At 54.9% G+C, this 14,192-nt stretch overlaps 1 protein-coding gene across 5 annotated transcripts in view; it reads left to right on the forward strand.

The window, feature by feature from the left end:
- Ak8 (adenylate kinase 8) overlaps positions 1–10,318 on the forward strand; it is a 118,554-nt gene extending 108,236 nt beyond the window's left edge. For 4 of the 5 annotated variants that reach the window (XM_047525150.1, XM_047525153.1, XM_047525151.1 and 1 more), the window contains 2 exons: positions 6,171–6,251; positions 7,200–10,317. In XM_047525150.1, the coding sequence (XP_047381106.1) occupies positions 6,171–6,251; positions 7,200–7,437 (319 nt within the window). In that variant the 3' untranslated portion in view covers positions 7,438–10,317. Of the gene's footprint in view, positions 1–6,170; positions 6,252–7,199 lie in introns of all 5 variants that reach the window. The other variant, XM_047525155.1, reaches the window with a different exon arrangement.
- The last annotated feature ends 3,874 nt before the right edge of the window (positions 10,319–14,192 follow it).

A 14,192-nucleotide genomic window follows, 5' to 3' on the forward strand; every position in this document is an offset into this window, starting at 1 on the left:
GTGAACCTTGACCAGAGCCAAGCAGAAGCCAGCACCATGCCTTTGAACCTCCAGAACTGTGAGGCAAATAACCTTCCCTCCTTATATGTCACCTAGCCATAGGCATTTCATTACAGTTACAGAGCACACACTAATCTAGAAGACTTCAGGTGACCTCAGTTTTGCTTTTTAGATTTGGTAGTCTCAACAAAATTCACTGACACCTCCTGTCCCTCTGCCAGCCTCCCCAGGTCCCTTTTCTTCCTCCCATGCTCAGCTCAGCTTTATCTTCCATTCTGACTGGCTCTCTCTGAAAACTTGCCCACAGCTCACTGCCATGCCCCCAAACACTCATCTCTTGACACAGATCTGCCGCTGGCTTTTAGACCAGAAGAGACTTCAATTTCCTTTTTCTTTCCATAGAAAATTTAAAATTAACTAATGTAGAATATTCAGGAACAAAAAACTTGCTGGAATTTTGATTGGGATTGCACTGAATCTATAGATCTTTTTGTGGTTTAGCTGTGAGGTGTCCCCCATAAACTCATGTGTGAGAAAATGCAAGAAAGTTTAGAGGTGAAATGATTGTGTTATGAGAGCTTTAAGCTAATCAGTGCATTGATTCTTTGATAGGAATTTCTGGGTGGTAACTGTAGGCAGGTGGGTTGTTGCTAGAGGAGATGGGTCACTGGGGACATGCATTTGGGGTCCACATGTTGTGAAGCCCCTCAGCTCTCTTTGTGTTTCTTAGTGACCATGTCCTGAGCCACTTTCTTTTACCACACTCTTCCACTATGAGAGTCTGCCATTCCTTGGGCATAAAACCAATGGAGCTGTGTGTCTGTGGACTAAGACTGAAACCATGAGCCCCAAGTAAACTTTTTCTCCTCTAAAATTGCTCTTGTCAGGTCTTTTGGTTGGAGTGGTGAAAAGACTAAAAAAAATCTATTAGGAGAAGAATTGAATTTTTCAATATTGTATATCTGAATCCATGAACATAGTATAACTTCTCCATTTATTTGTCTTCTTGATTTCTTCCATCAGCATTTTGTGATTTTCAGTGTTCAGACCTCGTATTGTTTTCTCAGATTTATACCTAAGTATTCTGGTTTATGCTAGTATATATGGTACTCTTTAATTTCAATTTCCAATAGTTTATTTATAGTATCTAGAAAGTCAATTTATTTTTTGTTTATTGATCTTGTATTCTGAGAATTTTCTAATCTTGCTTATTAGATCTGGTAGCTTTTTTGAAAATTCTTTGGGACTTTCTATTGGAGGATCATGCCATCTGCAAATAGAGACAGTTTTATTTCAGTATGTATGCATGGTATTTTCTTTTCTTGTCTTATTGCATAATCCAGGACTTTCAGTAGGATGTTGAATAAGACTAGTAAGAGTAGACATCCTTGTCTTGTTCCCAGTTTTAGGGGGAAAGCATTCAGTCTTTCACCATTAAGTATGACGTTAGCTGGATTTTACTTCATTTTGTTTGTTTTGGTTTTGGTAAATGCTCTTTATTGTGTCAAGAAAGTTCTCTTCTGGGGCTGGGATTGTGGCACTTGCCTAGCATGTGTGAGGCACTGGGTTCAATTCTCAGCACCATATATAAATTTTAAAAAATAAAATAAAGGTCCATCAACAACTAAAATTGATACTAAAAAAGAAAGTTCTCTTCTATTTCTAGTTTGCTAAGAGGTTTTTTAAAAATCAGAAACTGATGCAAAATTTTCAGATGCCTTTTCCACATTTATTGATATGATGTACTTTTTCCTTCTTAAGTCTAATGATACAGTAAATTGCATTAATTGATTTTCTACTAGTCTTCCATTCCTAGGCTAAATTCCACTTAGTTCTAACAGATTATTCTTTTATGTATTGCTGGTTTCAAATTGCCAATATTTTATGGAAGAATTTTGCATCTGTGTTCATGAGGAATCTTAGTAATTTTATTGTCTGGTGTTTGGTATCAGGGAAATGTCGGGGTTTCGGCCGAACCCCTGGCCCTAGGTGTGGCAAGGCTAAGATGGCGCCTGGCAGTGAGCCAGAGCAGCTAACTTTTACATAAACAACTGACATTATTTTGAGGAAGTTCCAGGGATTGGCTGAGCTCCCTGATGGACAGTACAGGTCCACTGTATGCCTGTATATGCTGCCTGTATCTGTCCACGCTCTCCCCTCGTGCTCTGTATGATGATTGGTCGCTTGGGGGCATATAGTGAGGTGTAGCTTCCCCCAAAAGAGGAAGAAGAAGCGAGAAAGAAACCATGGCAGACGCGCGCAATAAAGAGCTGAAAAGAACCAGGTGTCGTGTCTCTCTGCGGGCAGGGAGTGCGACAGGGAAAGGCTGCCAAGTAAAATAAGTTGGGAACTAGTGTCCTCTTCTATTTTCTGAAAGTGTTCATGTAGCATTTACATTAGTTTTTTGCAGAATTAGTTCTGTCATATCCTTCCTTCCTTCCTTCCTTCCTTCTACAGCCCCCCTAGTGGGTGTGAAGTGGTCTCTCACCACAGTTGTACCCAAGCACTTTACAAAAGGTTTCGTGACAAGGGAGGTCTACCTATTGAGATCAAAGGGCCAACAAGGCAGGCCCCTGCCTCTGGGCAGGACTGGACGCTAGACTTACCGTCACTTATTGTGTAGCATGACTCTCAACTTACTAAGCCTCTCCCTGCATGCAGGGTCCATCCCATCCTCCACCTCCAGTGACTCTGGTTCTGGAGCAGGGTGAGTTTCAGGGCCTTTTAGGGGAACATCCTTTGCTCCCCAAACAGCCTGGGCTAGTGTGGCTGGAGGAGGCATTACAAGGGCCTCTGTCACTTGGTATCTGATGCCAGTGCCCAGGATGATAGTGTGTGAGCTCCTTTCCTCTGTGACTCAGTTTCCCTATCTCGATACTTAGTAGATTGGATCAGAGTGGTGGTTCTCAGCCTGAGCTACACGCCACAGTCACTTGAAGAGCTGTTAAAAACCCCCATTTGCAGTTGGGTCTGGTGGCATACACCTGTAATCCCTTTGACCCTGGAGGCTCAGACAGGAGGACTGCAAATTCAAGGCCAGCCTCATCAACTTAGTGAGGCCCTAAGCAACTTTGTGAGACCCTGTCTCAAAATAAAAAATAGAAGGGGCTGGAGATGTGGCTCAATGGTTAAGCCCCCTGGGTTTAATCCCCAGTCCCCTCTCCCCCACCAAAATATCCCCATTTGTAGAACTCACCCTTGGACTAATCACTAATCATGGGGGTGGGGCCCAGGCTTGGTGTCCTCCATGTTCCCTAAAGGTGCCGTGTGTGGCCAGGGATGAGACCCGGGTTAGAGCCATGGCCCCCACACCTGCCTGGGCCTGAAAATCACTTGAGCAGCTGATTTATAAATACAGTCTCCTCCCTGAGTTTTTTTTCAACAGCAAGGTGGTGCCCAGAGCTGCAGTTCAGAGAAGCCATCTGGATGATTCTCAGCATCAGACGAAGCTTGGGATGGACAGAGAGGCCATTCTCCAACCTTGATGTGCCGAGGAATCACTGTGGACCTTGTTAAAATACGGGCTTCAGTGGGTGGGCGGAGGGGGGGGGGGGCTTGAGATCTGCAGAGAGTCGCTCCCAAGCCCAGGCTGTCTGGCTTGTGGGACCCAGGGCCTCCAAGGCGCCTCCCGCTGCCCACTGCCCCCAGGCACCCGCCAGCTGGAGGCAGGGCAGGCTCACTGGCACCACATGAGCTGCGCCCTGCTCTGAGAGTCTTTGCTCTGGCCTTCCCGGGCTTCTGGCTGTTATTGTAAAGGAACCTCAGAAACTGAAACGTGGCGTGGGGGCGGGTTGTGCAGGGCGGTTTCCGCCGAGCCTCGAGCCTCGAGCCTCCCGGGCCCGCGCCCAGGGCCAGGCTGGGGCCTGAGTCTGCGTGATCGGCCTGCACAGGGAGTGCAGCCCCCAGGGAGGCCTCTGCATTGGCACATGCGGTCCCACGGGGTGGCCCGGCTTCCCGCTCTGGCAGCCCCTCGCACGCCCTCCCCTGGCCTGACGCCGCCGCCTGATCTGCTGGGCTAAAATCTTCGGCGGCTCTCGTTTATGAAGAAGCTCTGATTATCAGGGACCTCCAAACTGGCTTCCTCTCCACGGGCGTCGGCATCCAGAGTGGCACCGTCGGCCGGCCGTGTTCTGGTGCTGCTGGGGGTGGCGGAGGGCCAGCGGGAAGGAAGAAAGCTCCGTGAGACGCCTGCCTTCCAGGCGCTGCATTTTATCTGGTGGCCTTCATTTGTGGCATGTTGTGAACGGGTGACATTATAGAGGACCAGTGCGGGGAAGAAGCGGGCTTCCTGGTCAGGCCCTGCCCGGTGCTGGGGACACGGCTGTGCTCACTGCAGGGAGGGGTGCTGCAGCCTCACTAGGGCCCAGAGGGCTTCCTGGTCATGGGACCTCAGTGAGCTGCAGGGGCAAAGTGAGCGAGGGTGAGAAGGCGGTGGGAAGGGCTGGCCTTGAGGGAGAAAGGACATCTGGCTCTGGGACTGTTTTTTTTTTATAGTTCATGTGTTTCTCAAGAAGCAAGTGGCCTTGGAGAGGTGTTACTGTCATATTGCAGGCAACCCAGATCAGACCCGCTGAAAGGAGAAAAGAGGTCTATGTGTTCACGTCATCTTCGTGTTGTGGGGTATGTTGGCTGCAGGCACAGCTTGATGCAGGGCCCCAAACTCTCGCTCACCCTCTGCTCTCTCAGGGTGGGCTCCCTCTCAGCAGGGCTCTCTCCGGGTAACATGGACTCCCAAGCCATTCATTTTGCAGCCTCCGCAGAAATGAACTCCCTTCTCTCCAGCGTGCACTGGGACAGCCTTTCATCCATCAGCCTGGCTTGAATTGGCCCTGCATCCTGAGACATTTTGCTGTGTCTTCTTCCCCTGCAGGTGGTTCCTGGGCACCTGTTGGGTGTCAGGATTCTGGCTGGGGGCCATTACTGCTCTGGCCATACCAAATGGCACCTGGGCCCACAGTGTGGCCCACTGGACGGGTCTGGAGAATTCCAGGGATGTCAGTGAGGGGCTCCGTGTGTTCACTGACGTGGAGGGGGCGGAGCATCTGAGAGCAAGGGTGAGGTCGGCCCGTGTCGTCCTGCACCGGGAGGGCTCCGGCCTGAGCTTACGTACTTGAAAGTGGAAGGAATTCAGGGCTGTGGGAGTGTGGGGGTGTTGCCGTCACTGACATTGCCCCGGTGGGAAGTGTGTACCTCAGGCAGAGACCCTGGCACCAGAGTGATGGCTTGCTACGTGTCGTGCCGGGTGCTGGCATGTGCTGGAGCCTGCTACTGTGCCTGGCACTCGGCACCCGTCCACCCTAGGCTGAAGGGGGAGGGGGCAAACAGCAAGCCAGCACTGGGCCGTTCCAGCAGCTGCTTTCTGGGGGCGTGGCTTCACTGAGGCAGGATGTTTGTACCTCACTATGGGGACACGTGGTAACTCAGTGTGTGCACACCGTCAGGTCGTAACAACCAAGTCAGGGTAGCAAGTCTTTCCCTCTCGCAGACGCCAATCGTTTTATGTGCAGGGAATTTCAGACTCTTCTGGGCACTTTGAGGAATAGATGGTTTTAACTGGTGGTTACTCTGCTGTGCTAGAGAACCGGCAGCCGTCCCTCCGCTCTGTGTTTCGGGGTGTGTGGGGAACTCCTTGCCGCCCGCCTTCTGCTCTGGCCTTTCAGCCCCTAGTGAGCCCCTTCCATTCTGTTCTTCTTCGAGGTTAAGGAGTGAGACCACGTGGTCCTTGTCCTCCTGTGCCTGGCTTATTCCACTTAACAGAAGGACCTCAGGTTCCATCCGCGTTGCTGCTGCTCCCGGGAAGCCTGGAGTGGTCGGGCAGCGAGGGGAGAGCGGGGCCAGGAGCCTGCACTGTGGCCTCTGCAGCAAGGGCTGGGCCAGGCCAGGGAGGGTCACAGAAAGCTTCAGCCTGGGCAGTCGGACCGATTCTTGCTCTGGGCCATCGGCGTGTCTCCAGCTGCCTGGCATCTGGCCCTGGGGTGGTGCAGGCAGGGGACGTGGGCTCAGAGCCGTGCGCTGGGCTGGTGGGAGTGTGCCTGAGAGACTGGCTCCAGGCAAGCGGTTTGCTCTCTGCAGGACTGGCCCAGGGAGGTGAGGCCCCGCTTGTCAAGGCACCGTACAGTACAACGTAGCCAACGGTAGCAAACGTGGCTGATGTGGCTCTTTGCTCACAGGGTGTTTTTCCTGAATGTGCCATTGGATTCTATCATGGAGCGGCTGACCCTGAGAAGAATTGACCCAGTCACCGGAGAAAGGTTTGTGCCCTGCTCCTGGAAGCTGGTCATCCAGGGCTGCCAGCAGCCAGGCCCACCTGGGGAGCCGTCTCCTCTCCGAGCAACCATGATGGTCCTGCTCCAGGGTCAGCACCTGGGGATGACTGATGGAGCTAGAAATGGGGTCCCCACCAGCTCTTCCGGGTATGCAGGTGTCTGCACTGGGGGGAGAGGTGTCACGTGCACACCGCTGGCCTTTGCTGGAGCCAGGAGGCATCCCAGAGGGGGCAGCCGTACAGGTATGGGAACCAGCTCACCTTTGAGTCCTGCTGAGGGTGTGGGAGTGGACTCCATGTTTATTCTGCAGTCGGACCAAGTACTATCACTGCAACCGAAAGGCCCACGATCCAAAGCTGTAGCCACTCTCATCTTCCCTGGTAACCGGGCTCACGTTTCCTGGTAGGGACCAGGAGTGGGGAGGAAGTGCCAGAGAGGGCGTCTCTGAAATACAGATCTGGTCTGTGGTCCTGGCTCTGGGGGACAGCCCTCAGCCGACCCATCCGAATGGCGAACGCCACCCATGTTTCCTGTTGCGTGCCCCGGGTCCCCACTTGGGTGCCAGGAACACAGAATCACTGTCTTGTGTTCCCCACTGTGGGCGGAGCGCCAGGCTTCAGACAGATGCTTGATGGAGGTTGTTCGGGAGGAGAAAAGCAAGAGAGGGAGGGAGGGGCAGGCAGGGGTTGGCCCTCCCTGGGCTCCCATCCACCCTCCTAGGGCTGAGGTCTCTGCACCGCCCCAGCGGGGACCAGATCTTGGGTCACTCGGTAGCTCCAGGCAGTCGAGGGTGTACACGCAGCCTGTGCCCGGAGGTGTTGGGCTGGTGGGGATGTGGCCAGCGCACAGCGACATGGTCAGCGTAGGACAGCGAGGCCCCTCCTCCCCGCCCCCGGGCCAGTCCACCTGTCACCTGTTCCCTTCCCCTCGCAGGTACCACCTCATGTACAAGCCGCCCCCGACCATGGAGATCCAGGCTCGTCTCTCGCAGCACCCGAGGGACGCTGAGGAGCGAGTCAAGCTCAAGGTGGACCTGTACTACAGGAACTCCACGGAGCTGGAGCACTTCTACAGGTGGGCCATCGCCATCAACGGGGACCAGGACCCCTACACGGTCTTCGAGTACATCGAGAGTGGGATCATCAACCCCCTGCCCAGAAAAGTGCTCTGATGGGCTCGGAGCAAGGAGCAAGCCCCGCACAGCCCCCCGTCTCTGGAAACCTCCACCAACCCAATAAAGAGCGCTGGTTACGGGCTCGTGTGACCTGGAGGTACGGTGGCTGCAAGGTGGCTGGAAGGTGGCCTTGTTTGGGGGCCTGGGAACCAGGGTGGGGAGCCCTGGGCCAGGTCTTGGCGTGGCCCCTCCCTCAGGGTCTGGCTTTCCTCAGGTCACTGGAGCTGCCTCATGGGGTGGCTGTGGGACTCAGGCAGTGACCGGAGCTCTTAGCAGGCCCTGGCAGGTAGAAGCAGCCTGGGATGCGTGGCGACCCGGAACTCGGCGTGACTGGCATCTCCCCACCTGTGCTGTCCAGGCAGCAGCCTCTGGCCACAGGGGACTGAGCGGTACTTGAAGTGCGGCTGGGGCCATTGAGGAGGTGGTTTTCAAGTATCCCCAGGGGCCGGGGCAGCCGTCTTGGGCAGCGAAGTGCTGGATAGACAGCTGTTCTTCAGTCGGATTCCACCGAGTGGGAAGCATTAGTCCCTCTGGGGTCTGCAAAGCCTGCTGGGTCCAGGAGGGCTGCGGGGGAGGGCGGCGCCTAGGCAGGCGCAGTGACCCGTCCCTCCAGGCCTGTCTCGGTGCTCCGCATGCTCGCACCAGTCTCTTCAGGCAGGGGTTTGCCCCACGCACGCTGGTGTAAAGGACTGCAGAGTGAGCGACTGCTGAGGTCACCTGGACCCGAGGCTAGAGTGCGTCCTAGCCCCCAGGGCTCTGGGAAGCTCGAGGACTGGGCCTGATGGCCAGTGCCTCCCCTGGCCCGGGGGTCCAGAGCTCTCACTGCACAGCTGCCTGTGCTGAGCCATGCTCCTGGGCCTGCCCTGCTCCTGCTGGGGCCAGCCTATGCCATGTGCCACCTCCCTGCCCCACTCTGACGCTGGGGTCACCGCAAACTCCATCGGGATCTCCCCTTCCCAGGCCCCAGTTCTGCCCGCTCCTCATGCGCCCCGAGGGGGTCTGTAATGGACGCTGCTGCAGGTGACACACCTGCCCCGGCCTGCCCCCGGTCGCTTCCCCTGCCTTCGCTCTCCCGGCTGCACGTCCTTCAGGTGCAGAGTGTGGTCCCGCTCAGCCAGCACTGCCAGTGACATGCCACTATGGCTGTGGACCCTCCGCCAAGGACGTCACAGACGGCTTATCCGGGGGACACACTGATGCTTACTAGTCCGGGCAGGAGGCCTCTGGATGCCTGGCCTTCAGGGTCACCCACCCCGCTACTCCTCCTGGCCCTTGCCGCCATGCCGGCTCAGCTGTGCCACTGTGCGAGCCTGCTGAGCTGGGCGGTGTGGGGCCATGGTGCCCCCAGCCTGGCTCCATGTGCTGCTCTGTGGCCGAGGGCAAGTCACTTCGCCTCTTTGGGGCCTTCTAACTTAAGAATAAATGTGACGCCTCCTGGGACCGTTGTGAACTACAATGCCACTGCATACAGTGGCTGTCAGCAGGCCGGCGGCACAGTGCATGCTCAGCCACCATTGCCAGTCTCATCGAATCCTCCCAACCCCCATCCACAGGTGAGGAAGTCGGGGCTCAGAGAAGTTAAATGCCCCTGGCTGCACATGAGGGGACAGGAGAGGGGACAGTACCCAAGGCCCTGCCAACAGTCCCTGAAGTGCACAGGACACCTGCTGTGCCATGGCCCTGTCTGGGTTGTGCTGGCCTCCTGCTTTGGAGACCTCTGGCTTCCCTGGGCGAGCTCCCCACTCACTTCAACAGCTGCCCATGGCTCCTTGCATTTTCGATCGCCGACTTCATCTTCGAGTTCCTCCCTGGTGCCATCGCAGATGCAGGGACTGCAGGCTTCGCTGGGTGCTGGCCTTTCGAGCTCAGGCCCCCGAGATCGCTCCCCTGGACATGAGGGCCGCGGCGGCCTTCCCCAGCAGCACGCTGCCAGCTTCCCGGCTTCGCAGGCCAGGTCGCGCCTGCTGGGCCGGCTGCTCTAATCGGAGCTGCGGCCCACGGGGGCGGCCTGACTGCCGTGAGGCGCATCCAGCCCGGCCCCTCGGGGTGCTCCGGGCGTCCTGGTCCAGGGAGGCCCCTCCTGAGGCTGCAGGCGAACAGCTTGTTAATTTGCTGAAGAGCCGGCTGTGCTGAAGGTAACCACCGAGGCCTGATTAACGTCAACTTGCAAGAGAACAAATCGCTTCTGACGTGTCGTCCTTCCGTAGCTCCAGCTCATTTCCGACCTCTCTTATCACAAGTTGTCACTGCAAATGCTCCCCTCGCTCGGCTGCCAGCACACCCCTGGCCGTGTCTGTCCGTGCGTCCCCCTCCCCGGCAATGGAAACGCACATGGTGTGAGGGAGGCGCGTGGGGCGTCTGGCTGTCCGCCCCCCACAGCCTCTAGCCCAAGCTGTGGAGGACGAAGCCAGGATCACCCCCGCCCTGAGCTGCACCCGGCTTCTCTCTCCCAGAAGAGAATGAGAGCCATGGTCACTGTCCTCTTGTGGCTCGTGGGAGAGGACATTGGGTCTGTGGCCAGTGTACAGCCCGGCAGAGCAACGACAGTAAATCTGGGGAAAAAAAAAGGAGGCAGGCTCACACCTCCACCCGCACCCAGGAGCGTTCACTGAGGCCCTCTCACGGGCCCAGCACTGGGGACGTGGCAGAGGAAAAAGGGGCGCTTCTGCCCGTATGGCATTGATATAAAGATGCCAGAAATGAGAGGCAGGACAGGACCTTCTGAGCCTGGATGGCCCCTGAGACACTTCCCTGCCCACAGCTCGGGCCGGGCAGCTCCCAACAGAGGAGCTCTCTGGAGCAGTGGGAGGATTCGAGGGGGCCGCGCGTCCCGGGAGAGCCCTTGGGAGGGCAAAGGTGGCTGGGAGTGAGTTTTAGGCACAAAAGAGGGTTCAGGGCAGGGAAAAAACCATGGTGTATTAGTTGACCATAGAATATGCTTCCATTTAAACAGATAAAAACAAACATTGTGATTATTGAAATATGTTCCAAACATGAAAAATGCAAACAACTCGGCAGAAGCACATCAAATAGGGAGTGAAACCCTCCAGCAAAACCCTTTAATGTCATTCACTGTAGATAGCTGCACTGTCAGATGATGGGTGACGGATGGATGGATGATGGATGGATGGATGGATGATGGATGGATGGATGGAGGATGGATGGATGACAGATGGATGGATGGAGGATGGATGGATGACGGATGGATGGATGGATGACGGATGGATGGATGGAGGATGCATGGATGGATGGATGACGCATGGATGGATGGAGGATGGATGGATGGATGGATGACGCATGGATGGATGGAGGATGGATGGATGATGGATGGATGGATGGTGGATGGATGGATGGATGACACATGGATGGATGGAGGATGGATGGATGACGGATGCATGGATGCACTCATGATGGAAGGATGGATGACAGACGGATGGATGAATGACGGATGGATGGATGATGGATGGATGGATGACAGATGGAAGGATGATGGACAAATGCATGCACACATGCAAGATGGATGGATGGAGGATGGATTGGTAGATGATGGATGGATGATGATGGATGGGTGGGTGACAGATGGACAGATGATGGATGGATGGAGGATGGATTGGTAGATGATGGATGGATGATGGGTGATGGATGGAGGACGGATAGATGGATGGATGGATGATGATGGATGAGTGGGTGACAGATGGACAGATGATGGATGGGTGATGGAAGATGATGGATAGGATGTTGGGGGATTGTACCGTGTGAGGTCCTCTGTGGTGAGAAGCCTGGATGTACAACCTACACCTGTAAACACTAACATGCACAGTCCAGCTCTGCCAGCCTCAGGTCTCTGGGACGCGCTCTTCTTGCATAACTGAAACTGCGCCCACTGAAGAGCAGCCTCCCCTCCCTCCTCTCCCCACTGGCAAGCACTGCCCTGCTCTGGTCTGTCACTCTGCCTGTCTTAGAAACTGTGTAAACGGAATCTTGCTGCCCATGTCCTCCTTCATCGGGCTCATCAAACTTAGCACGGTTTCCTGTGTTACAGCAGATGGATCTGTCTCCTTTTTAAGACTGAATGATGTCCACGATGTGGGCAGAGCACACTCGACTCACCTGTCAGTGGACACCTAGGTTGCTTCTGCATCTTGGCTGACAGGAATAACGCTGGGGGTGCAGGTGTCTCTCCAAGAGCCTGACTTCAGTGGCACGGTGACCTGCTTTGGTTCCCAGTTGTGTGATGTGACCGTTCTCCTGTAGATGTGCACTTGGTGGGCACCTAAACTCTTGCTTTCATCCAGCCAGGCTTCTTCTGGCCTTGAACCCAGGTGGATGCCTCTTGGGTCTGATTGCCACATCACTCCTTGTGCTTGAGGGGGCATGAGCTATGCCACACCTCCGGCAGCTGAGCTGGGAAGGAGGCCTTGGGAGGGGCCCGTGGGCGGCAAACACAGCAAGAGTCCCACATGCATGTGTCGGGTTTGTGCCTGACCCACGAGGAGATCTTTGCCAACACAAGCTTATTCCATCCAAAAGGGTGTCTGGGAATTAGAAATCTATTATCTCCATTCTACAGATGAGAAAGCTGTGGCAGTTACGTCCCGAAGTCACACAGGCAACGGGAGGCAGACCAGGGTGTGGGTTCCACCTTTCATGGCCAAGAGTACCAGTGCCGTCCATCCTGAGAGAGCACTCTGGCTGGGGGACTGTGGGGACGAACCCTCTCTCACTACAGAGGAAATAGGAGTTGGCAAGTCACCTTGGAGGGCAACCCTGAAAGTGACAGTACCTGTTAAAATGTGAAATGCACAACAACAGTCCCTTTGCTTTGCCCACTCAACACGGGCCCATGCCACCTCCGGGTTCCTGCCCTGAACACCTGCACCTGTGCACAAGGAGATGCTCAGGACTTGCTTCAACACCTGGGATGGGAAGAGGAGAGAACCCAAATGTCCCCTGCTGGAGAGGCAGACCCTGATGGCCCCTGACCATTTTCCAGGGCCCTTCCTCCACACCCTGAGAGCCCGCTAGGGTGACCAGCTAAACACCCTGACCTCCCTCGCAGCTGGGGTGCGCATGGGATGTGGTTCTGGCCAATGAGTCCTTTCAGGAGAGCTGCTGCTGTTTTCCTCATCTAAAGGACAGTGGGGAGGAGGGGGCACTGCCCCACGCCACGGGTGTGCACGTCAGTTCACTGAGCAGCTGAGATGCCTGTGCCCTGCGCTGCGGGTGGGGAGGCAGCGCTCGGCTGCTCAGAGCCCTAAGCTGTGTGCAAGGGGCGAGTGCCTGGGGAGGAAGCAGAGGAGGACCAGGACAGCAGGAAGGAGAGGGAGAAACCGAGGCCTCCTGCCAGGCTCCTTCCTCCCCAGACACGTCCCTTCTGTGACACCCACTTTGTGGCTGGGGAGACTGGCAATTCCGTGACTGAAGCTCCATGTACTTTATTTATTTGATACAGGGGACTGAACCAGGGGGGATTAACCACTGAGCACATCCCCAGCCCTTGTTATTTTTTATTTTGAGAAAGGGTCTCCTTAAGTTGCTTAGAGCCTCTCTAAGTTGTTGAGGCTGCGCGGACCTTGCAATCCTCCTGCTTCAGCCTCCCAAGCTGCTGGGGTTACAGGCAGGCACCACCATGCCTGGCTACCCAAGCACTTTAAAAAGGATTCCCTGTCCACTCCAGCCCTCGAGGTCATCATTAAAGCTGTCACCATTAGTTAGAGTAGAAAAAAATGTTAATGAGTATTTCAGTTCTTGGGTTCATGTTTTCCACAAATGCTAACTGAACTCCTCTAGGCCTGAAGCCTCTTTCTTGGGGGCCATAGTAGGTGACAAGACAGATGAGGCCCTCACTGGGGCCTGGACCCATGACCACACCTGCCAACAAGCCCAGAGGCCCAGAGGATCAGGCCTGGACACCAGCAAGTGCAAAAGAGCAGGGCTCGAGGTTCTAGCAGCAAACCACAAAGTTCTCCCTTCTTTGGTAAAACACTCCTCAAATTTTCACCAGCTTCTGAGGAGACAAAGCCACTACACCACCGGTCTGGCCATTGGCCCTTCCCTGGGGCCAAGCTTCATGCCTCCGCTTCTACTGAGCTGGGAACTGCTCTTCCGATGCTGATGCCATGCCAGTGCTTCCCACCAGGCCCACTCGTCCTTTGTGAATATTCTCCCACTGGCCCTGGGGCCAGAATGAGACACTGACACCAAACTCACATGTAAATAGCCACAGGGGAACCAGCTCTGTTATCCTCAGAAACAGTAAGACACTCTACTGACCTCCAGGTGAAGAGGGAAAATCAGAAGTGGGGACCTGCCTAAGGCCCAGGTGGGAGGTACCCACCTGTCCCTCCACTCTGGGGCCACCCAAGGGCTAGTATCTTGTTTGCAGCAATAACTTTGCTCTCTCTACAAAGCCACAAGACATGGGAAGGCAGATATTCTATCGTTATATATAATGGAGGGGAGTGAATGAAAACGTTCCAGCCACTTTCAAAAGCTGTGTTTGAGAAGTCATTTGGTGTGTGCCAGTTTCCTGGTGAGAGGGTTAGCAAATAGGAGAGTGTTTTGTGAGAAGAATCCTGGGAGAATTTGGGAGGTTGCTGGGGAGGGGACTTCAGCCTTCCCAGTACCCTGGGTGTGGATCTGAGAAGCCCAGTTGCCTGGGAATCTACAGGGACATTACAAGTTCACAAGGCAGAGATTCTGCTGCTGATTTAAACTCAGTCAAAAGACAGAGCACCTTGATCCACACATAG

This window comes from Sciurus carolinensis, chromosome 14, assembly GCF_902686445.1.
Source record: "Sciurus carolinensis chromosome 14, mSciCar1.2, whole genome shotgun sequence".
Classification (NCBI taxonomy): domain Eukaryota; kingdom Metazoa; phylum Chordata; class Mammalia; order Rodentia; family Sciuridae; genus Sciurus; species Sciurus carolinensis.